This window comes from Lygodium microphyllum, chromosome 11, assembly GCF_053477565.2.
Source record: "Lygodium microphyllum isolate KBCC chromosome 11, Lygodium_microphyllum_v1.1.10, whole genome shotgun sequence".
NCBI lineage: Eukaryota > Viridiplantae > Streptophyta > Polypodiopsida > Schizaeales > Lygodiaceae > Lygodium > Lygodium microphyllum.
Window position 1 is genome coordinate 98003625 of NC_141145.1, and position 24526 is coordinate 98028150.

The following is a 24526-nucleotide window of genomic DNA, read 5'->3' on the forward strand; positions in this document are numbered from 1 at the left end:
ACCCTGATATGCGTGAGTTCTAGTCACAGGCGCCCAATCGGGTCATATAGGTGGAAGTGTGAACTATCTTTTCTCTAACCCACCGCGTGGGTCCACCATAACCTGTGACCACTCATCAGTGGCCAGCTCCAATGCACTTTTCTTTATATCTAATTAGTGCAAAGGAAATAAATTTAATAAATCATTATATAGACAAATTAATGAAAAAGGATACAAATTCTGTTTCTATAGAGTTGTGACAGCCCTCTGGCTTTTATTCAGCTGTCCTCAGCTGAAAAGCTTCTTGATATTGCTGTAGAATATTTGGGTAATCCTTTATGAATTTTTCATCTACCCACTGTGCATCTGTTGTGGGTAGATTCTTGAATTTTAGCAAGAATTTTCGTGTCACAAGGCCACTTCTCGTGGTTCGATCCTTGAGAAACAAAATCTTTTCAGGTTCCAAGAGTTGCTCTGTTTCTTCAACTTTTGGGGGATCTTCAGTAATGGGTTCCTTTGGTTCTGGTCCTATGTAAGGTTTTAGCAAACTTACATGAAAATCATTGTGTATTTTCCAATGAGTAGGAAGCTCAAGTCGATAAGAAACTTCATTTATTTTCTCAATCACTTTGAAGGGTCCAAAGTATCTACTGGAGAGCTTTGGAAAAGATGAATCAGAACCTTGTTTGAGCCTGCTTTTATCAAACTTTAGCAAGACATATTGACCTTTTTCAAAAGCCAAATGTCTTCTTCGTTTATCTGCTTGCTTCTTTTGTCGCTCTTGGGCAACTTTGATAGTGGCTCGAACTTGATCCATTGTGGTTTTTAAATCTGAAGCAAACTCATCAGCAGCAAAAATCTTATCTTTAGTGCGAATAATTGGAGGAGGAATCACTTTACCCTGTACTATTTCATTTGGAGCTTTCCCTGTGGATGAGTGCACTGTATTGTTGTAAGCAAACTCCAATAATGGAAGATATTTCTCCCATTGTGACTTATGTTCACTAACATAAGCTTTCAACATATCCAAAAGAGTGAGATTCATCACCTCTGTTTGGCCGTCAGTTTGAGGATGAAAAGCTGAGGAGAACTTTAAAGTGGTTCCCAAATTCTCAAATAAAGCACGCCAAAAGTTACTTGTGAATTTGGAGTCTCTATCTGAAATGATCTCAGAAGGCATACCATGTAATCTGAAGATATGTTGAATGAAAAGTCTTGCAGCTTGTGCGGATTTCAATGTTTTATGACATGGAATAAAATGTGATTGTTTGCTGAATCTATCAATTATGACCCAAATCATATCATGACCTTGAGGTGTTCTTGGAATACCTGAGATGAAATCCATTGTGATAGATTCCCATGGATCTTTGGGCACTGGAAGAGATTGCAACAATCCTGGAATCTTCTGCCTATCATATTTGGATTTTTGGCATACCAGACAAGCTTCAATGAAGTTATGTGTATCTTTTCGTAATGTTGGCCAATAAAAGTAGCGCTCAATTGCACTTAGAGTGGCTGCCCTCCCTCTATGCCCTGCATAAGGGGGTTCATGACTTTCTTTAAGCACCTTTTGTCGAACAGGAAGAGTGACACAAAGGCGATTGTTCATGAGAAGGTAACCGTCTTTGATGGAATAATCTGGATGAGAACCTCCTTGCTGTAAATTTGACCAAATTGCTGCAAAATCAGTATCTTCATCATAAGTATTCTTCATTGTTTGAAAATCTTCATGATGAGTCACTGTAATAGTTGCAATGCGAGGCACTCTAGAAAGTGCATCAGCAATTACATTTTGTTTCCCTGGAGTGTAAATAATTTGAAAATGAAACATAGACAAGAAATTTTCCCATCTTGCATGTTTCCCCTGCAAATGCTTTTGAGTCTTGAAATACTTCAAGCTTTGATGATCGGTTTTAATAAGGAATTCATTGCCTAAAAGATAATGTTTCCATATCTTTAAAGCATGAACCACTGCTAAGAGCTCCTTTTCATAAATGTCATACCTTTTCTCCACATCATTTAGACGGCGGCTTTCAAAGGCTACGGCATGGCCTTCTTGATTTAGCACTGCACCAATACAATCACCGCAAGCATCTGCTTCCACCACAAATGGTTTTACCAGATCTGGAATGATAAGAACAGGTCCAGAAGTAAGAGCTGTTTTCAGCCTTGTGAAGGCTGCCTTCTCTTTTTCCTTCCATTGGAAAGAGATCTTCTTCTTTGTAAGGTCATGAAGTGGAGAAGCCATATGTGCAAAATGCTTGATGAAGCGGCGGTAATAAGAACATAAGCCAAGAAACGATCGCACCTCATGTACATCACGAAGATGAGGCCATTCTTGGATTATCCTGATCTTTTCAGGATCCATCTGAATCCCTTCAAAAGAGATGACATGCCCAAGGTAATTTATTTTATGCATGAAAAATTCACTCTTTTTACCATTTACCAAAAGTTGATTTTGTTGTAGTAATTGTAGAACAATTTCCAAGTGTTGATGATGCTCCTCTTCATTCTTGCTAAAGACAAGAATATCATCAAAGAAAGTATCGACATATTGTCGATGCTCTCTAAAGATGCGCTCCATCATTCGATTAAAGGTGGCTGGTGCATTGGTTAATCCGAAAGGAACCACCAAGAATTCATAAAGACCGTATGAAGTGCGGAAAGCAGTTTTGTGTACATCTTGTGGTATTACCCTAATTTGATGATAACCACTCTTTAGATCAATGCGGCTGAAAACCTTTGAGCCTCCTAGACGATCCAAAATGTCGTCAATTCTGGGAATAGGAAACCGATTCTTCACAGTGATTTTGTTGAGGGCTCGATAATCAATGCACATCCTGAATGTGCCATCTTTCTTTTAAACAAGAAGAACCAGTGAACAAAATGGTGAGCTACTTGGCCTAATTAGCCCACGGTTGAGTAGGTCTTCGACTTGCTTTCTGATTTCTTCTTGTTGAGGACGGCTCACACGGTATGGTGCTATATTAGGAGGAGAACTGCCCGGGATAATATCAATATGATGGTCTTCTGGCCTTTCTGGGGGAAGCTGATAAGGAAGATCTTCCAAAAAACAATCTTTATACTTTTCCAAGAGCTGAAGTTGCTCTTGGTTTTCAGCATTCATATTATCTTTTACATCAGTGACATAAAGCAGACAACATTGAACACAATCCTTAATTGCTCTAGAGACTTGCATATGGCTTACCATAGGTATGGTGTCTCCAGAAACTCCAGCTTGGATCTCGTACTTCTTGCCTTTGTTGGTGAGTTCTACCTTCTTTTTCTAAGAGAAGATGGTTGAATCTACTCTATGATTCCAGGGCATGCCAAGAATCACATCGCAACCATCAAGGTCTCCGATACAGAAGGTATCTTCGTCACTATAGCCTTGAATTTGAAACTTGAGCTTGCCAATGTAGGGTATCACAGTCTTCACTGTGTCACCTTCATCAGCATTTAAAGCTTGGCGAACTTCTACCGGAGTGTCCATCTCTTCATTCTTTAATCCAAGCTCTTTAGCTAATTGCAAGGAAATGATATTTTCATTCGCCCCAAGATCTATCAAGAATAGTGCTTGCTTACCTTGCAACTGTCCCCAAGCTTTTAATAATTTGCGCGTCTCTGGAGTGTGAGTTGTGTTTGCAACTACATCACTGATAGCATTGATTTTCACTGGCGACTTAGGCTTGTTGTCAGAAACCTTGCTTTGTCCCTTGTTTGGACATTGCTTCGCTATGTGGCCTGTTTGTCCACATTTAAAGCACTTCCCTTCTTTCATGAAGCGTTGCTTTTCTTCTTCGGAAAATTGCTTTGCTTGTGGGTATAGATTGGAGCGAAATTGAGGAGCATTAGGAGGTGCATAGGGCTTCATCTTCTTTTGATTTGATGGTGGCTGCTTTTGCCACTGTTTTTGTCCTTCATTTGGGGCTGAATACTCCTCATCATCAACTACTCTCTTCTTATCATTCTTTTGGAATGATTTGTTGCCATTGTGCTCCATTTCCCATGTCTCAGCATGGTCAATGAGTTCCCTGAGACTAGAACAATGATAATGATTAAGAGCAGTACGAAGTTTAAAATGCAAACCTCCTTGAAACTTCCTAAGCTTTTCCGAACTGCTGATCTTCTTGAAATGTTGGACCTTCAAAAGTAGCTCCCAAAATCTCTTGGTATAGTCACCAAGCGACTCATTTTTCTTTTGCCAAAGCCGATCCCATTCCATTTTTACATCTCTTTTGAAATGAACAGGAAGAAATTGGCTTTGTATCAGGCGAACAAAGGACCGCCATGATTTTGGGGCAGCATGATCATATTCCAACCCCGTCCACCAAGTATGGGCTAAGTCGGTTAAATGTAAAGCTGCAAACTTAATCTTTTCTTTTTCTTTATACTTGTCACGACCATACAAAATTTGAAATTGACGAATAAACTTCAGAAGAAGATCAGGATTTCGGGAACCATCATACATACTGAACTTGATCTTCTTTTCAAGTTGAGATAGTGACTTAGTCTTCTTCTTCTTCTTATGCCTTCGTCCATGCTCGGATCTTGAGGTTGAAGATGATGAAGTGCTTGATGGGGATGAAGATGGAGACGAGGGTGAAGAATGTCGACGCCTTTGACGATGATGAGGTCTTCCACGAGAAGCGTGTGACTCTTCATTACTAGAAGAGGATCCATCAGAATAGGCGCCAGATGACTTTGAAGAAGAGGATGAGCTTCGACGTGATCTCTTTCTTTGTCTTGAAGTAGAATGGGACTGCCTCTTAGAAGTAGTTGGACTTCTTGATCGGCTCCTTTCATTGGTATGGCTTTGTCTCCTTGAAGTAGATGGGCTTCTTTCCTTGAATTCTTTGGGATTCTCAACTTTTTCTAGTTTGAGAAGTTACTCACGAATTTGCTCATTCTCCTCTCTAAGACTTTGAATGGCTTGAAGGATAGCACTCGATTGCTCCATTGAGACTAAAGAAAAAAAAATATGCTCAAGCACTCAATGCAAGGGCTGGAAACAAACAAACTTATAGTTGTAAGCACTACCAGTGTTGGGGGTGAGGATCGAGCCAAAGCTCTGATACCACTGTAAACGCCCCGAACAACGTAGTATGCTTAACAATTATGATATTCGCTTGTTTTCGAGATTTAATATAAAAGAGACTGAACACTTAAAGCTGAAAATGAAAATTACTCACAAAATTACAGCCATGAAAATGTAAAAGTAATGGAGACAAGATTGAGGGTTGAAGATGGGCAACCCCCCCCGAAGGAATGTATTTCTGCTCAACCCAAGTCCCTTAGGGAAGAGCTCAGTTACAATCAACCTGAGAGTGAGAAGAAGTAATTCTCACTCTCACAAGATCATGCAAAGATGTACAAACACACATGCATTATCTATTATGCAATGATAAGAACTGATTTCTTTACAGTATGAGAGAAGAAAAAGGGGAATTCAGCCTTTCTCCATCGTTGATCAGCAGTACATGGATAGGGCTTGCTTCTTGTAGCTAAAATGGAAGAAAGAGCTCGAGAAGGAGGTGCTGTAAACGAGCTCTTATTTATAGGAGAGGAGAGAGCTAGTACAAAAGGGGAAAGTGGAGTAGCACAAGACAAGTGTCCAGCCACATGTCATGAGATGTGACAAGTGGTGGGACACTTGGAAACTTGTGTGACAAGTGTCTTGACACTTGTCTCTTCTCTATGGCCTTCCTTTTTGGGTTGAATACTGTCAAGAATAGAAACAACCAAATTTAGCAAGCACAGTCAGAGTACAGAACTTACTATTTTTAGAATGACATCCCTATTTTTTAGGACTAGCATTTTTAGGCTAATTCAAGGCTCCTAAAATTTAGGGACCTTCTAAAATTTAGGGACCTCCTAAAATTTAGGGACCCCCCCAATATGGGTATCATATGAAAGCTTTTTCCGTGTACATCGCAAAAATGGTATCCGAATCTTCATGTGACTTTCCTATGCAAAGAAATGTGCATTTCAAGCTTTCAGCCCACACATGCACATTATACAAGCATTTCATGATCATGCCATCTTGTTGATTGTAACTGTTTGTTCTGGTGGATCTAGCCCACACTTCAAGGCATCAATCCTTTCTGTGTGCGAGTCTAACCCTGATATGCGTGAGTTCTAGTCACAGGCGCCCAATCGGGTCATATAGGTGGAAGTGTGAACTATCTTTTCTCTAACCCACCGCGTGGGTCCACCATAACCTGTGACCACTCATCAGTGGCCAGCTCCAATGCACTTTTCTTTATATCTAATTAGTGCAAAGGAAATAAATTTAATAAATCATTATATAGACAAATTAATGAAAAAGGATACAAATTCTGTTTCTATAGAGTTGTGACAATCAGCAGCTCAAAAAGCATGGGATACACGGGATGCACAAGTGTTGTCGCTGATTGCATTGGTAGTTTAGCGGTCAATCATCCCCCGCATTCGTTCAGCAGCTTCTTCACGAGAAGCTTGGCTAACTTTGAAGCAGATGTTTGCAGGCAAGAATGAGACTCACATCTCTTTCTTAAAGAAAGAGCTAGAGACATTGAAAATGGATGAAGGTGATTCTATTCAAGATCACTTAAACAAAATTCAAGACTTGAGTGAGCAACTCATGAATGTTGATGAGTACTATTCTGATGCACAGATGGTATCTACCACTTTGAATTCATTACCTCCTTCGTACTTGGCTTTTCATATGGCCTTAAATCTCACCATGAGGATTTCCGCACAGCCAATCAATTTTCTTCAGGTAGTCTGTTTGCTTCTAGAGGAGGAGCAAACAAGAAGAAATAGTCGTGTGGATGCCATAGCCTCGGAGCAGGCTTTTATGGCTGGACAGAAAGCCAAAGGCAGTCAAGTAAAGAATGCTCCGCAGAGTTCTGGGACTTCTGGCACATCACAGGCAAGTAAAAAACAAGGGGGCACGCAAGCCAAAAAAGAGCAAATGCCATTATTGCAAGAAGCCAGGCCACTACATCACTGAGTGCAGAAAGTGCATTGCCAAGGAAAAGGAGTCAGGAATGTCTGTTTCTGATGCTCCTTCCACTGCTACTGAGTCCGTGTCCTTTGTTGCAGACAGGGACTATTGCTTTTACACATGCAATTATGACACTTCTTGGGCTGATCGAGCATTTAGCTCTACTGAGAATACAGGCACTTGGTTTTTTGACAGTGGTGCTTCTAGGCATATTACATCTCTCAGAGATTTATTTGCTTCTGTTGGTGCAGCTCCAATTGGCAAGGCTGTACAGTGTACCAACAATGCATCATACCCTGTTAGAGGTATTGGGGAGATTGTGCTCACAGCCATTGATGGCTAACTTCTCTACCTACAGGATGCTTTATTTGTGCCAGGCATTAAAAAAAATCTGCTCTCTATTTCTTCTTTGGCACGTTGTAGATTGCAGGTCACATTTGATGATGACACATGCATGGTGAGAGACAAAGAACACATGACTTTGGTCTTAACATGTACTCTATGTCATGGGTTATACGAGTTGGATGCTCTTTCAGTTGATTAGTCAGCGTACTTGGCATCCACTCTTACTCCTGCTATGATACAGGCAGAGTTATAGCATGCTAGGATGGGGCATGTGAACTTTGGAAGCTTGATGCTCTTACAGCGTACACAGATGCTAGATGGATTACCTCTACTGGAGAGACCTCCTGAGTACTTGTGCGAAGGATGTATTTTGGGAAAAATGCATCATTTTTTGTTTCCCTGTGATGTTGCTTTTAGAGCAATAGCCACGTTGCAGTTAGTGCATTCAGATGTATGTGGGCCTATGCAAACAAAGTCATTGGGAGGATATTACTATTTTGTGACTTTTATTGATGACTTTACGTGATTTTGCTGGGTCTACTCTTTGGTCAAAAAGTCAGAAGTGTATGATGCATTCTTAGCTTTTATTGCACTTGTTGAAAACCAGTCTCGTTGTAAAATTAAGACTCTCCGTTCGGACGGAGGGGAGAATACATGTCCTCTATGCTGAATTCTTTTTTGAAGCAGAAGGGCGTTGTCCATCAGTACACTATTGCTTATACTCCATAGCAGAATGGGGTTGCAGAGAGGAAGTATCGGTCACTCATGGAGATGAACAGATGTATACTGAAAGCAAAGAGCTTGCCACACAATTTTTGGATGGAAGCCGTCGTGTGTGCTTGCCATGTTTTGAACAGATGCCCCACCAAAGCATTGAAGAAAATTACACCTTTTGAGGCTTGGAACAGCCAGAAACCTTCTATTGGACACTTTCGTACCTTTGGGTGTCTTGCATATGCACACATTCCACAGGTACTCAGAAAAAAGTTAGATAACAAGGCTGTCAAATGCATTTTTGTGGGATATAGCAGTGACAGCAAAGGCTACACACTCTATGATCCTGTTTCTAAAAAGGTGTTTGTCAATAGGGATGTCCTATTTGATGAAAAATCAGAATTGTCCCTTGCTGGTTTAGACACATATCAAGCTGCCTGTGATGTATTTGAAGGGTTGCTGCCCATTACATTTGGTGATTCAGCTGGAGTTTCAGCAAGTGAACTCAATGTTCAGCCAGCTGCTCCTTTGGAAAATGTAGAAAATCAGCCATTGGCTGATCTGAATATTCAGCAAAGTGCTGAAACTAAAATTCAGCAAGAGCTTATGCACAGTCAGGAGGCAAGACAAATGCCTAGATGGTATTTACAGACTATGAAAGATAGTCATCTGGATGCATCCATGGCTGGTCGTACTAGAAGGCAAGCTCGTATGCATGATACTGCACATACCATGGAGTTTGTTATGGCAGCAAGCACCCTTGATGATGATGAGCCTGAATGTTTTGAGGATGCACAACAAAGTGTGCATTGGATGGCAGCAATGCAAGCTGAATTGGATCCTATAACTAAGAATCAAACATGGGATTTGGTGTCTTTGCCCTTTGGGAAGAAAGCCATTGGAACAAAATTGGTCTACAAGCTGAAACGGAATGCAAATGGATCCATTCACAAATATAAGGCAAGGCTTGTAGCTAAATGCTACGCACAGAACAAAGGCATTGACTATGAGGAGATATTTGCTCCTACTTCCCGCATGACGACCATCATATCTATGGTTGCTTTGGCTGCCCATTATGGATGGACTGTGCATCAATTGGATATTAAAACTGCATTTTTACATGGGGATCTTCATGAGGAAGTATATGTATAGCAGCCCATTGGTTTTGTAGTTGAGGGCTCGGAACACTTGGTTTGCAAGCTAAAAAAAGCTTTATATGGCTTGAAACAAGCTCCTAGAGCTTGGTATGCAAAGATAGATGCTTTCTTGCTTAGCCAAGGGTTCATAAAACCCTTTACGTATTTAAAGAGGGGGGATCCATGCTGATCATCTGTCTATATGTTGATGATCTCTTGCTTACAGGGACACATGCTGATTAGATTTCAGCATTCAAACAAAATTTGCAGCAAACTTTTGACATGTCAGACTTGGGGTCTTTGCATTATTACTTGGGCACTTAGTTCATACATGATGCTAGAGGTATTGGTTTATCACAATCAAGATACATTGGTAAACTTCTTGAGAAGTTTGGCTTACAGGATTGCAAGCCAGTCTGTACACCAATGGAACCTCGACTAAAGCTATCATTACATGATGATAGTGATTTGCTTGATATACACACATACTCCAGCAGTTGGATGTCTTATTTACCTATGCAACACTAGGCCGAACATACAGTTTGCAGTTTCAACCCTGAGCAGATATATGCATCAGCCATGCATATCACATTGTCAAGCTGTTAAGTGTGTCTTCCGCTACTTGCAGGGTACTAGATCTCTTGGATTGCTTTATGCCAAAGGGGGACCACTGCAGTTACATGCTTACAGTGATTTTGACTGGGCTGGTGATTATGATTCACATCACTCCACTAGTGACAATTGTTTCTTTCTTGGCTAGTCTTGCATATATTGGCTTGGCAAGAAACAATCCACTGTTGCCACATCGTCATGTGAAGCTGAATACAAAGCAGCTTTCACTACCACAGTTGAATGCGTATGGATTAGGCGCTTGCTAGCTGATCTGGATATATCTGTTACGGAGCCTACTTCTTTATTCACTGATAGTCAAAGTGCCATTCCAGTGGCACGAAACCCAGTGTTTCATGCACGCACGAAACACATTGAGATACATTATCACTTTGTCAAAAAGAGGCTACATACAGGTGATATCAGCCTTGTCTATTGTCCTACCACCAGTAATGTGGCAGACATCTTCACCAAAGCTCTTCCTCGTGACAAATTTGAAGCATTTCGCAATGCTTTAAATTTGATCTCCTTTGGTGGCGGATGATCCTTGTACTCTTGATCACTCTTCACTCCAAGGGGGTTTGTTGGGTATTTCCCTTACGTCTCACTTACGCCTACACTCACATAGGAGTGTCAGTGATCAGTAGGACACTAGGGCACTTTTTACTCTCGGTAGGAGAGGTTTTTCCCCCAAACTTATTCCTTCATCTCACAAAATTGTATACAACAATGATGTAATCTTCCGGAAAGATCGCATGCATAAACAGCCCGAAAAGACAAAAGAAGTTAAAAAGGTTGTGTTCCGAGAAGAAATACTTGTAGGAAAGCAAAGAGTGTCAGTTGTATAACAGCAAACAATCTTATTTTAAAGTAAATACATTTTTTACCAACTGTAAATGATCCTATAAATGCAAGAAATGATGTTGAAATCAATTAAAAAGAAGTTACCCATAATATACCACAGTTTCAACAAGAAAATGTGCCTTTGGAATAGTCGGAACAGACAACCCAGCATGTTGAACCTTTGGAACAACAAGCTGTTAATGCAGATTTACGGGCTGAGCAACCAGCAAACACTAATCATCGCGTCCGTAGTGTTGAGCTAAAAATGCATTAGCTTTACTTAAACAAAACTTGCTTAATTAATGAAGAAACCTAGTTTATTTAAAAGAAACATGATCCTAGAGAGCTTCTATGTCCCATAAGCGCAAACCCACTTGGGAGGGCCCAAACTTTCTATAAATATGTATGCTACCCTCCATTCACTCTATAATCTCGTTTTTGCAGATTTCAGGTGTTTCAGCTTGCTGCCCACACCCCGTTCACAAAGGACATCTCAGCCGAAGCTGTCCATTGCTGTCTACATCAATTGGCGCCTGATTTTCAGTCCTCTTCAGGCAGTTTGGAGCTGATTCCAGCCAAGCAACTATAGTTCCTGCGTAGACTTGCTGTCGTACAGCCTGCCATGTCATCACAGCCCTGAGTTTGCTTCATGTAGGCTGTCGCCCAGCTGTCCTACTTGTCAACTAGCAGTTATCTCTCTCCTGCAGGCTGTCCTGCTTGCGTTTTTAGTCTTTCTCTCTCCTGCTGCCTACATTTTTAGTCTTTCTCTCCTGCAGCCTGCAATTTTCATCTCTCTCTCTCCTCACTGCCGTCTGCATCAGATCTAGCTTCTCACTACTGTGTTTGCTGGTGTTTGACATCCGAAGGCTGCCTTGTTGCGATTCGGGATCCGTTCAGAGTGCGACACACTCTCCAGCTCATTACCCTAGCCCTGATCCTTGAGATACAGGAGTATAAGTTCAGTATTCATTCACTGCATAGTGTCTTTGTTGCATGAGCATTGTATATTCAGCAGTTATATCACTTCAATTATTCTCTGTGTTCATTGTCTCTAAGTTACCCTAACCCTAATTGTATTCTTTTATCAATTTGTGCTTTGTCGTACGATTGTTATTTGTGTTTCTGTGTCATAGTATTTCTTTACACGTAGATTGACCAGAAATACCAAACAGCCAAATAGGTTTGTTCGTTGTACAAACTATGTTGTTAATTATATCATGTTAATAGATTGTGGTGGACCGTCATGCTTCAAGGAAGCAATGAACCAAAAGGACAACAAGAAATGGCGTAAAGCAATGCTGTCAAATATAGAATCTCTAAAGAAAAATAGTAGTTAGGATTTGGTGCATTTGCCTAAGGAGCAAAAAATCCTACCATGCAAATGGGCTTACAAAATGAAGGTCACCTCTAGTTCCTCGCCAAAGTACAAAGCACGGCTAGTTGCCAAAAGCTACCAACAAGAACATGGGATTGACTTGGATGAGATCTTTTCTCTTGTAGTCAAAATGACTACTTTACGAACCTTATTGGGCTTGGTTGCATGTGAGGCTATGGAACTCATACAAATGGATGTAAAGACTGTTTTCTTACATGGTGATCTCCATGAGGACATATATATGCAACAGCCAGAAGGTTTTGTGGCTAAGGGGTAAGAAAAGATGGTATGTAAACTCAACAAAAGCTTGTATGGGCTGAAATAAGCACCACGCAAATGGTATCATTCATAAGTTTGATACATTCATGCAATCTCAAGGTTTTCAAAGAAGTCAAGTGGATCACTGCTTGTATACCAAGAAGGCAACAAATGGCAGCCTTATTATATTGATTTTGTATATGGATGACATGCTGAGATTGGTGGTAGGAATGTTCATGTGTTAGACACATTGAAGCAGAACCAACATAGCAGCTTTGATACGAAGGATCTTGGTGAAGTCAATCATATTCTTGGGATGCATATACTCAGAGACAAATCGAAAGGTCTTCTTTATCTATCACAGCAGAAGTATGTATCCAAGATTTTATAGTGTTTCAATATGGAGGGGAGGGGGGAAGCAATTGGTATACCATTACCTCCATATGTGAAACTCAATGCAAAGAACAGCCCTACGTCTGATGATCAAAAGATTGAAATGGCTAAGATCCCATATGCTTCAACTATGGGTAGCTTGATATATGCTATGGTTGCTATATATATATACATATATATATATATACATATCTATATATATATATATATGTATATATACATATATATATATATATGTATGTATATATACATATCTATATATACATATGTATATATACATATGTATATATATATACATATGTATATATACATATGTATATATACATATGTATATATATATACATATGTATATATACATATGTATATATATATATAGAGAGAGAGAGAGAATCAACACTTAGAATCTAGAGATATGAAGAATTGAAATACAAAAATGACTTTAGTAATTTGATCACAAAATCACTGACCAACCATATGGCATGTACACACAATTATAAATTGATCTATTAGTATCCTTGTTCGAAATCAACCATAATTCGTGAAATTAGAGACATAATAATCAAGTTTCAACAATAATAAAGATTCAAAACATTGTAATCAACAATGGATTGTTGCATTGTAATCAACAATGTTGCATAAATCCAACAAGTCTGCATTCCAAAGAAACAAAATATGCAGTAAACTTTAAGGTCTAAAGATCCAAGTTATACAAGAGCCCCTAGTTCCAAGTCAATACTCTAAAGTTCCAAGAGGCTAGCCACTAAGTGCTCTCATTCATGGAAGATGGTTTCATTGTGCCTGAATGCTTGTCCTGCTAAACAACATCCTAGCCATCACCATCACCATCATCATCGTCATCGTCATCTTTTTCCCAACGTATAAAAGAATCGGACTTTGCAACTCATGTACGAGCTGGCAAGCGAAGATTGGAGCTCGCATAAACAAGGTCATTCATCTTCATTGTACCAAGATGATTTCTCTTCTTTGAGTTAATATGATTGAATGAGCTCCATAGTTGCTCTAAACAAGAAGAGCTAATTGTTTGGCTAAGAATATAAATAGCCAAACTCTGCAACTCTGGAGCTTCTGCCCTGTAGTCCTCTCACCATAAAGCAGTCTCAATATTTGTCATGTCCTCTTGTGCATCCTCTGTACCAAGCATCCCTAATGTTTGCCGATACACAGATCTGATTTTTAATTTTGTATTCATTTCACAGCTAGGATAAAGCCTTGGCAGTAATGTGTTCCAAGCCTTGACCACCTCAAGGTCTCTTTCTTGCATCTTCCCTTGAAACTCAAGATCAAGCACATATGCTGCAGCATGCATAGGAGAGTCATACTCATCTATAAGCCTCAACATGTGTGACACGATCAACCATTTGGTTGGTGCAATTTACCTCCTCCCAAAAATCTCTATTAGAGACATTTGCATTACATAACACAGCAATAACAGTGGCAACCCCAGTCCAATTTTCATACTCATCACTAGCAAATAGCTCCCTAATTACACCTTTGTAATAGTGCAATCAACCAAGCATAAGAAAGTTATATACAAATCGTATTTTTGAGTATTTGAGAAGTTCTTTGTCACCTCTTGCAAAACTCAACATGCAAGTACTGATGATTACATACAAATGCGACAATCTTATTGCCTTTCGCCACAAGAGATGCAATCCATGGCAAGTTCCCAATATCCTTCAACAAGTTATTCAAGCAATGCGCAATGCACAGACTAAAGGTGATATGTGGATACATTGCCATTAAAATGTTTCCTACTACCCTGTTTGTAGGTTTACAATCTACCAAAAACTACACTACATTTTCTGCCCCAACAGCCTGCATTGGCTCGCACCACTCGGATGCTAATACATCTGTCCTCTTTCCAGTCTTTGAAGCATCATGACTACCAATGAAGTATACATCCCCACGAGAATATGCGACAACACCATGTATGGACCTATGGCGTGCGTCACTCCATCCATCTGCTATCAATGCTACTCCATTTCTTGCCCATTGATTGCGAATATTTGCTGTTGCAATCTCTATGGTTGCTTTCTCCTTTTGAAGCAATGTAGTCCTAATAGTTTTTTATGAAGGGGGCTTATATGTGGATCCATACTCTGCGATCTTTGTCACCATATTTAAAAATAGGATGACCTATCTAATTTGAATGCAAGATGGTCATGGTAGAAAAAGCATGCCACTACTGCATCTATTTCCTCTTTTTTGTTTAATTCCTATGAAGTGTGCAATGAACTCTGTCTAACACTACGACCTGCTGCTGCCACTAATGGCCCACGAGAAGGCTATGTAGCCACTAATCCTGGTGGTCTTTTGCATGAAGCACCATGCCCTCCTAGAATTTGAGTCAATGTTGTTGGACCCATTGCTATGTTTGGCGTCCTCTTAGCATGTGAATTCCCTATAGAAGTGGCTATGCGGTCAAATAACTCATGCCTTTTCTCAAATGATACATTGGTGCAAAAACACACCTCTTTCCCCTCCTCATGTAGAAGATGGGCTCTCACTTTATTAGCCCCACTAGTGCGAGCATAAGAGCAAAGTTTGCATTTCCAAGGGTAAGCCCCTCCACCTCTCAATGGCACCCCTACATCTACCTCGACCCACCATGACCAAGTAGTGCTTTAACTTCGTCTAGTTGTTGACGAAGTACCTACTGAGGATTATGAAAATCCCATGGATGTCAATGCTGCCATCTATATAAAAGTGACAAATAATCAATAAAGTTCAATGAAATTGCAGAAATTTGCAGCCAAAATTTCAATATGCGTGTGTATGCTAACAATGCCCGAACTTTGGTGCTACTTCAGCCTGCATTGCTTTTACTGAAAATGCCCCAAATTTGGGGCATTCCAGCCAGCATTCCCTTGGCTGAAAATGCACCAAATTTTGGGGCATTCCATTGCAGCATTTTCAGCTCCCAAATATGGGGCAATGACTGATTCAAAATGCCCCAAATTTGGGGGCTCTTTCAGATCCCGGGATCCAAATGCCCCAAAATTGGGGACATTGCAGCCAAATTTGTGCCCCAATCCTTGTTGAGAAAACCCCAAATTTTGGGCAATAACTAATCCAAAATGCTCCAAATTTAGGGGAGATTGCATCCTGAATCATAGATGCTTTAAATTGAGGCAAATCCCTGCTGAATCACCCCTAAATTTGGGGCAGAGACTGATCTGAAATGCCCCAAATTTGAGGGTAATTGCAGATCCCAAATGCCCCAGATTTGGGGGCAATTCAGGCCTCAATTGTAAACACTTTAAATTTGGGACAATCAAGAAATTTGGGATAATTGAGGCGATTTGGGGCAATTATCCAATTTGTGACATTGGGAGCAATTTGGGGCAATCAATAAGGGGATATTTTGGGTCCCAAATTGCTCCATATGTGCAAAATTTGTCCATAATGCCCCAACATTGATACAATTTACACAAATTTCTTAACATTTAAATAAAATCGAAAGCGGTGTGCATGGTTAGTAGACACCTTGGAATTTAGAAAAGATGAAATTGATTGTTGATGATGTGCCAAGTCATGTGTGAACCTCCCACTCCACACCAGCTCGTGACAGCCCATAGGGCTTGGCAATGAGATGAGAGAAAGACTGGAGTGAGTGCGCACGAGAGTCGAGAGAGAGAGAGAGAGAGAGAGTCTGTACAATGAGAGAGAGAGAGAGAGAGAGAGAGAGAGAGAGATGGGCAGCTTGCAGGTGATGGTCAACCTGCAGCAAACTGACAGCAGCATTGATAGTGGACACGTGGACATGGAGATCGCCGGCGACAAGCGGACAACAAACGACAGGCCGACGATAGGCGGGAGATGCAAGAGATCGCAAGCAACAAAGGACACGCGGACGACAAGTGGAAGATTGCAGACACGCAACGGGCAGGAAAATGTACGTTTTAACTTTTTTATTTTACAAAAATATTGCCACCCTGGAATGGTCGTTCCAAACAGGAAACGGCTACGGAACAAGATGGAACGGACTGAAATGGGGCAGGGACGGGCTAGAATGTTCCGCTAGCATTTCATGGGTTCAGTCCTCCCAGAATACGTTAATCCGTTCATAAGTGCCAGAATGGGCGTTCCCTGTCTCCATGAGTGAAAGGTATCATGAGATATCTTAAGGGCACAAAGGGTGTGTGCATCTACTTTGGAAAGCAGAAAGCGTCTGTCATTGGCTTTACGAATGCAAACTATGCTGGTCATGCTGACTCCAGGAAGTCTACTTTAGGGCATGTATTCAGCTTCATAGGGGGAGCAATCTCTTGGATCTCCAAGCTACAAAAGTGTGTTGCATTGTCTATTATAGAGGCACAATATGTGGCTACCACTAAGGCATGCAAGGAGGCTTTATGGCTTTCACATCTAGTGGAAGAGCTTGGCATTACTGAGACTCCTATCCTCCACTATGATAGCCAAAGTGCTATTACGCTAGCACGAAATCCTGTCTTTCATGCAAAGACGAAGCACATACAAGTGAAGTATCACTTTATCAAGGATGTACTTGACATCAAAAGCATTGAGCTTGTCAAGGTACATATAGATGATAGTCCTGCAGATCTTCTCATGAAAGTACTCCCAACAAAGCCGTTTGCTCATTGCTGACAGACGATGGGAGTTGGATAGTATGTGTATTTCAGCTTTGTACATACTTAGACTTAGTTGATTCTTTCCTCGATCTTCAGGCACACTACCTTTAGATGGGAGGTTGTTGGGAATAAAGGGCCGCCATGCCTTTTATACATGCTCGAGTGGGAACACACCCTTGCACTTATACTTTAGTCCTTTACATATAACTATCAAAAACCTAAAGAGTGGTACATATTTCATACCCACACATCGTGCATCACTTTCTACTATTGCTGCTCACTCTCTCTCTCTTTTTCGTGAAGATAATTGAATTAAGTAGCAATATTTACATCAGACCATTAAGTCAGCCAAGAAAAACAAAACAGACACAAATGAAAGGCTACCAAGACTCTTAACACACAAATATCACACAGAAAGGACAGCTGGTGTGGAGCGAACAATATCTTGCCAGAGAGTAGCAATGTCAAGAAGAACCAGATCAGCTAAAACCATAGAGGAGATCTACCATAACACTAAACCACGAACACGCGCCACATGACCATGGATGCTCAAGGCCAAATAAAAAATAAAGGCATTCCGAGTACGCCAAATATGCCACGGCCCACAGAGCTGTCCATCTAAGGAAATAGAAGAAGCGGGAATAATCTGATTGCAAAGCAGACATAGAAGTCATCCTTCCCATAATCCACGAACGAGCTAATATCCATTGCTGCTGAGTCGCCGAGGACCACATACGAGAAACAAAACTCCAAATCTATCGAGCAACAGGGCAAGAGACAAAGAGATGAAGCAATGTCTCATCACATATAGTGTAAAATACACAGCGACCATGGAAGATCTTACGAGTATAGAACACATCCCCAATTGGAAGACCCCCAATAAGCAACCTCCACATGAACACTTTACCCTTACAAGGAACCTTAGACTTCCAGAGCTAGAGAAATCTTTCCTACCACTTCTTTTTGCTATCCCGAATATGGCATAATTTATTAGCCTTTCCAATGACCCATCTCTTGGCCTCGACTATCTGATGATAGATCTGATTAGCTGACCTTTTCTCGAAATCATCAGGAAGCATAAACATCCAATCTCGCCAAGGAGATGATAGTTGCAAGGCAAGCAAAGCAGAGAACCTCAAAAGCTTGTCTTGTATGGACGACCAAATGTCATGCAACCTCAAGGCACCCGAAAGTGCTGACGAATATGCCGAAAAGAATAAAGACAGGGCTGCCCAAGAATGACACCATCATGGACTATCTCCAACCCCAAACGAGCCATCTGATTAAACTTATCTCGCTGCAAATCTTTATCAAGCCAATGCAACAACCTAAAGGTAACCAGCACTTCTCCTTGCACCGAATTCTCCTCCTTACAAAGATCAGGAGGGCGCCAAATTGCAAAATGTAACATCTCCTGCCCAGATGCAATCAAATGAGAGAGGAGAAAAGATTAGGAGACCTTAATAGACCTCATGGAGTTAAGCACATGCCATCAAGAAACTTGAACAACTGCGCTACCATGAGAGATACCAATCTTTTCTATGAAAAATTTTGCAAAATCTGACCTGGGATGACTCTCTACACATAGTGCCTGAAAAAGTGCTAGTCTCAAAGCAACCATATGTAAATTAACATCCAATAAAGCTACTCCCTCCATCCTTTTAGGAGTAGTCACATGCTCCCATGAAATCCACACCTGGCCCAAACGATTCCCTTTCTTTTTCCACAACATGACACGGAAAGGCTGAACCAGTTCCAAAAGAGACTTCTTAGTCCAAGGAAGTAATGGCAAAAAAAACAAGACCATACTAATCATGATGCACTGAGCAACTTTAAGTCTCACATGAAGAGGCCAACCTTGAGATTTCCAATACAGGAACCGATCATGTATATGGGATGACATGCAATCAAGCAAGGCACAGGGAGCTACATTCACACCAATAGGATAACCCAAGTGTCAAGTAATATCGCCTTTAGAAATCACAAACCCTTGCCAACCCAAAGCTTGCAAATCATTCTCTGCATAAGAAAGCAGTGTAGATTTCTAAGCATTAATATATAGTCCCGACGCTAAAGCAAAGAGATTCCACATATCCATTGCCCGATTAACATTAGTGTGATCAACCTTAAGAAACATAAAGGAATCATCAGCCAAAGATTGACCCAAAAGTTGGGCACCATTGGGAAGAGACACACCAACAATCTCACCTTGATTAACCAACTTATCTAACAATGAGAGCATCGGGCAAGTGACCAAGGCAAATAGCAAAGGATTGAGAGTGCAACCTTGCCGAAGAGACCAAGACAAGGCAATTTCATCTGTGGTCCCTCCATTAAGTGCAATATGAGCCACAGCACCCTGACTAATGGTATCAACAAGAGAAGTCATTTGAGGACCAAATCCCATGGTGGACATTAGATGCCGCAACAACGACCAGTTGACATGATCAAGTGCCTTTTCAAGATCAAGCTGAAGCATAACAACCTACTAGCCTGAGGCTTTGGCACAATCAATCCCCAGATGAACATTCAAAATGTTATCCATTATATTCTGTCTCTTAATGAAACCATATTGACATGGATGAACCAAGTGCGGGAATATTTTTTGCAATCTGTTGGCAATGATTTTAGAGAAGATTTTATACGAAGAACCCATAACAGAAATGGGTCTCCATTGTTTCAAAGAGGTCGAAGAAGAAACTTTAGGCAATAACTAAACCACAGCAATCTTCCAACCTAAAGGCATCCTACCAGAGTTCCACACTTGCTGACACAGGCGAGTTAATGGGTCCTTAAGTTGCTCAACATGAGCTGAAAAAAGCTCATTAGGAAGCCCATCCCAGCCAGGGCTTTTCCTTCGTGGTAAATGGGACAGCACATCCTCCACTTCATCCTTTAAAACATCAGCCTCCATCAAATCAACCCATTCTAGTTTAACCTGATTACTAACCAAATCACAAATGTATCAACGAGCAGAGTGAACAACATCAGAAAGAATCTCCTGTGGATCCAACAAAGATTTACAAAAGTCAACACACATTTAAATGATGGAAGCAAGATCAGTCACCATAACACTTTGCTCATCCAACAAATGCACAATATTTTCCCGAGCATATTTTTGGTGTAAACAAGCAAAAAGCTGATGAGATTGATAGTTATTATCATGCAAAGCTTCCACTCGGGCCAACAATTTGTATTTAGCATATCCTCTTGAAGAGATTGAACTCTACATTTCAACCATTCAATGCATGTGAGTAAGTCATCATTAGAATCCCTTGACTGATATAGAGACAACGAGTGGGCCAACAAAGATTGTGTATGCTGCAATTCAACTCATAAAGAGCAAGCATGCTGAATACCATATTGTCGGGACAACGCTCGTGCATTATCCCTAAAAACAGCCCATGCTTCCATCCCTCTAGATAGAACCCTCCAGCTAAAAGAAGCAATCAATTGCTGAATACATTCCAAAAATTGATTTTCCAAAAAATAAAACTGGTAAACAAGCAAGGAGATCCTTAAAGGCATGAACAGGTCTGTGGGTCAAATCCAAAACCAAAGGATAGTGATCTGACAAGACATGTTGTCGCTCCACCCACATATGAATGAGTGCAAGAAGAAAAGAAACACTCTGACAAATGTAGATCCTATCAAGTCTGTCCCAGGTGTTTGGATGCTAAAGAGAACACTAAGTATATATCCAAACTGTGAAGGATGCATCCAGGACCACATGTCCTGTTTCAAAGACACGGCTACCAAAGCGTCCCAAGCCTGCCGCTCAAGACCATCCATGACTAAGTGCGGTGAAGTCGCCTGATTCGCAGAAACACATGCATTAAAATCTCCCATAACAAAACTTTGACAAGCCATGGCAAGGCAGTGCAGGCCATCCCAAAGCTGACGGTGTTCCCAAGCAATAGAAGGAGCATACATGCCCACCAGCCACAAAACCTCTCCCTCATATAGGATTTCCAGTGTCACAAATCTGCTGGGAGGGTCTTGAGAAACCAAGGATGGTTGCAAGGATGATCTAACAACCAACATAACTCCAGATTTATGTGCAATCCAACCACTAAAAAAAACTATACAATCCTAATATACATAAGAGGATCCTGCCAAAGCATGTTGTTTGTGCTCCACAACACAAAAAACATCCCAATTTCCAACTAACACAACTTTCCACAACCAATACTGCTTATTGCCTCAAGAAATGCCTTTAACATTCCATAAAGCAAGTCTATGGTATTCTACAAGTTTTAGCATTTGTCCTCAACAGCAACCTCCCATCCCCATTGTACCTCCTCCTTGCATTGCATGATCATTATTATCTTTGTAAAAGGACGCTTAGGTAAGTGAACAATTTTCCCACAAGGGACACTGTCCAAGTGGCACCTTGTTGCATGTGTATTCTCATCATGTATCATTACTCTTTGCATCTCATTGTGCAAAGCACCCCTATTGAGTTGTTTCCACCAGTAGTTCTTTCACCATCTGACCGCCACACCTACATACTTCTTCTCCCTTCTCCCTCGTCATCAACACTCTCAAGTGGTCAAGTTAGCTTGTCTGTTTTGTGATGTGTTGGATCTAACCGCCCCTTTTCACTCCTCCAAGGGCACAATTGCTTGATAGACTGCAAACCATATCTTCACCACAAAAGCCACCCAAAAAAAGAAACAGAGAGTTTACTATGGTTGCATTTACCTTTGCACGTCTCAATAGGCCACTAGGTGATTACTTGGCCTCTCTATGGTGATACTTGGACTCCCTTGGTAAGATAACCCACCTCTATAGTCTTGGTAGGCCACTAGGCAAGCAATATGCACCCTTTATCCAATGCCCTAGTTACTTTGGGGTGGGACTCCAAGTAAAAATGGGCTTGAGCTTTTCTTCCAAAGGAGATGTTGAGTTAAAAATGCATTACAAACTAATTAGCTCTTTAAGACAGCCCCAAAACATGTAAATTACCAAAAGTTTCATTAAACGGTGCGTGGTCCTAGAGAGTTTTTGTGTCCTATAAGAAAAACCCTAATTTAAAGGATCCTTCTGCATCTATAAATAGATAGGCTGCCCACCATTCAATCCATCCTTGTCTTGCAAGTTTTAACCACCATTAGCTCTCTTCCACTAGTTGTCCAACCCCTAGCAACTACTGCTATATGATCTACAATTGCCGCCTAGCCTCCCACTGTTGCCAATGATCAACTTCCATCATCTTCAAGCAGTTAATTTGGAGTGTTTACCACTTCCAACCCCAAAGACTGTTGTGTTCTGGTTTCTAGCCTACTACCCTTCCATTTGCACCATCAGCCTGATTTACATTTGCATCCACAGCAGGCCATTTTTGTGTTTTCAGCACTTTTCTTCATCAACCTCTTCTCCAACTAGTGGTTACTGCACTCGAGATCTGTCTTTGATGGACGACACACATCGAAACCTCCCTCAATCCACTCCCGCGAGAGCCACCAGCTATTGGACACTTGTGCCCTTGAGCATTTTATACATTCTCTCATTTATTTACAACATTGATTCATTCACTTCAAAGTTCTCTTTCTTCTCTGTTTGTGTTTGTATTTTTGCATTTTGTGTTTTGCATTTTGCATTTAGGCCCTAGGGTTTGCGTTTATTGCATCACAGTCTAAGTTATTGCATTTCAGCCGTATTCATACATTCTATGTCTATACAAACCCTAGCATATATTCACAACCCTCCACATAACGGATATGATATTCTCGGTCAGCAAGGGATGCCATATTATTGTCAATTAAGATTGTAATTGTTTGGCTGTTAATACGGCCAACAACCTTTCAAAGGTCATGAGGGCCAAACATAGTTATCTTTATAAAATGACCAAACAACTACTTGCATTAACATGGCAATCCTCTGCTAAAAATTCAGAAGAAATACCTAGAGCTTCTACAGTATTTATCAAAGTCTTTGAGCTCGACTTCACCTTCTTGTTCTAAGGATACTCTTTGTCTCCATGAAAGTGCACATGTATTCTTCCCGCCAATATTGTCACTCTTTAAAGTCAATCGCCTACATGGAAGAGCCTCCTTCAATTTCCTTGCGATTAACCCTGTGCTTGACCTTCAACCCTATGCTGCAATGCTGCCCTTTCTCTGCTTCTCTCTCTTCTCATAAGTGGCAGCCAACCCAATCACCCGCTGCAACATAGATGGCCTTTGTACCTCCACATCAACAGAAAAGTATCCAAACTAACCACAAATTTTAATACAATGTCATTGACAGATAGAGAACAGTGAACAAGACTAGTTGATCAAAAGATGCAACCACATCCTTGTCTAACTTTGCTCTTCCAAGAGCATAAAATGTGCTCTCTACACACAAAAGGAAAATACACCAATTCTCCCATGTTACCAGAAAATTTGAGCTTCCAGCAGCTAGACTTTGCCAAGTCACTTAAGTCAATTAGGTCAGATAAGTCACACTCACCAACTTGGTCACAAGATATTATAGTCAATTCCATGATAGTGGGCACAACAGCCACAGAAGTTGCATAGGCAGCAGATTGGAAGTAAGCAATGTCACACAGAAGAAGCTGCATGAGACTTAGAAGCAAAGATTACAGGGGAAAAAAAAGATTTGGAAAACTTCAGAGACGTAAAGTGTCATTTGAAATTTTCCAACTCCAAACTCACACCACGCTGTGAGGCACACACATAACAAGCTCATCATTGCCACACCATGATGTCAACATTCCTGTATACTTGAAGTTGGAATGTTGAGCAAAAACAATTTTGAATCCAAAGAATAGATAGTGAATGCATTATGTGATTCCCTGGGAAATAATGAAGGTGATAACTGATTTTATTTTTGCACTGTAATCCCATCTTCTAAGAGCTACAGACAAAAACCGGATTCATCATGCGTGACATGAACGATTCAAGCTAAACTTTGAACATGCTGTTGGCAGGTTGTAAAGCACCATTACAATGAAAACAACAGTAAATGATGGATACAGAGGTAGTGAGCATCCTGAAATGTAAAATAAAGATGAACCACTCCAGGGTGTTCCAACTGATCAAGAATTATGCGCTCTAGCTTCACAAGTGCTGTTTTCTTTTCTCTGACTATGTGTAGCTTATCCATTATCTTCAAGGCATATGTCATCCCAGTATCTTTCTTTTTTGCCTTCACAACCTACCAGAAATAAAGGTACAATTCAGCTACCTCTCATGACATAAATATGAGAAACTTCAAACAAATAAAGATAGACTCCACTAAAGAGCAGAAATGATCATATGAAACG

The 24526-nt window shown here is 40.7% G+C and overlaps 1 protein-coding gene across 8 annotated transcripts in view; it reads right to left on the reverse strand.

Moving 5' to 3' along the window:
• The window catches only part of LOC148029138 (3-phosphoinositide-dependent protein kinase 1-like), a 107600-nt gene that overhangs the window by 47555 nt on the left and 35519 nt on the right, over positions 1–24526 (reverse strand). For all 8 annotated transcript variants that reach the window (XM_087687897.1, XM_087687898.1, XM_087687892.1 and 5 more), the window contains exon 3: positions 24237–24417. In XM_087687897.1, the coding sequence (XP_087544023.1) occupies positions 24237–24417 (181 nt within the window). The remainder of the gene's footprint in view (positions 1–24236; positions 24418–24526) is intronic.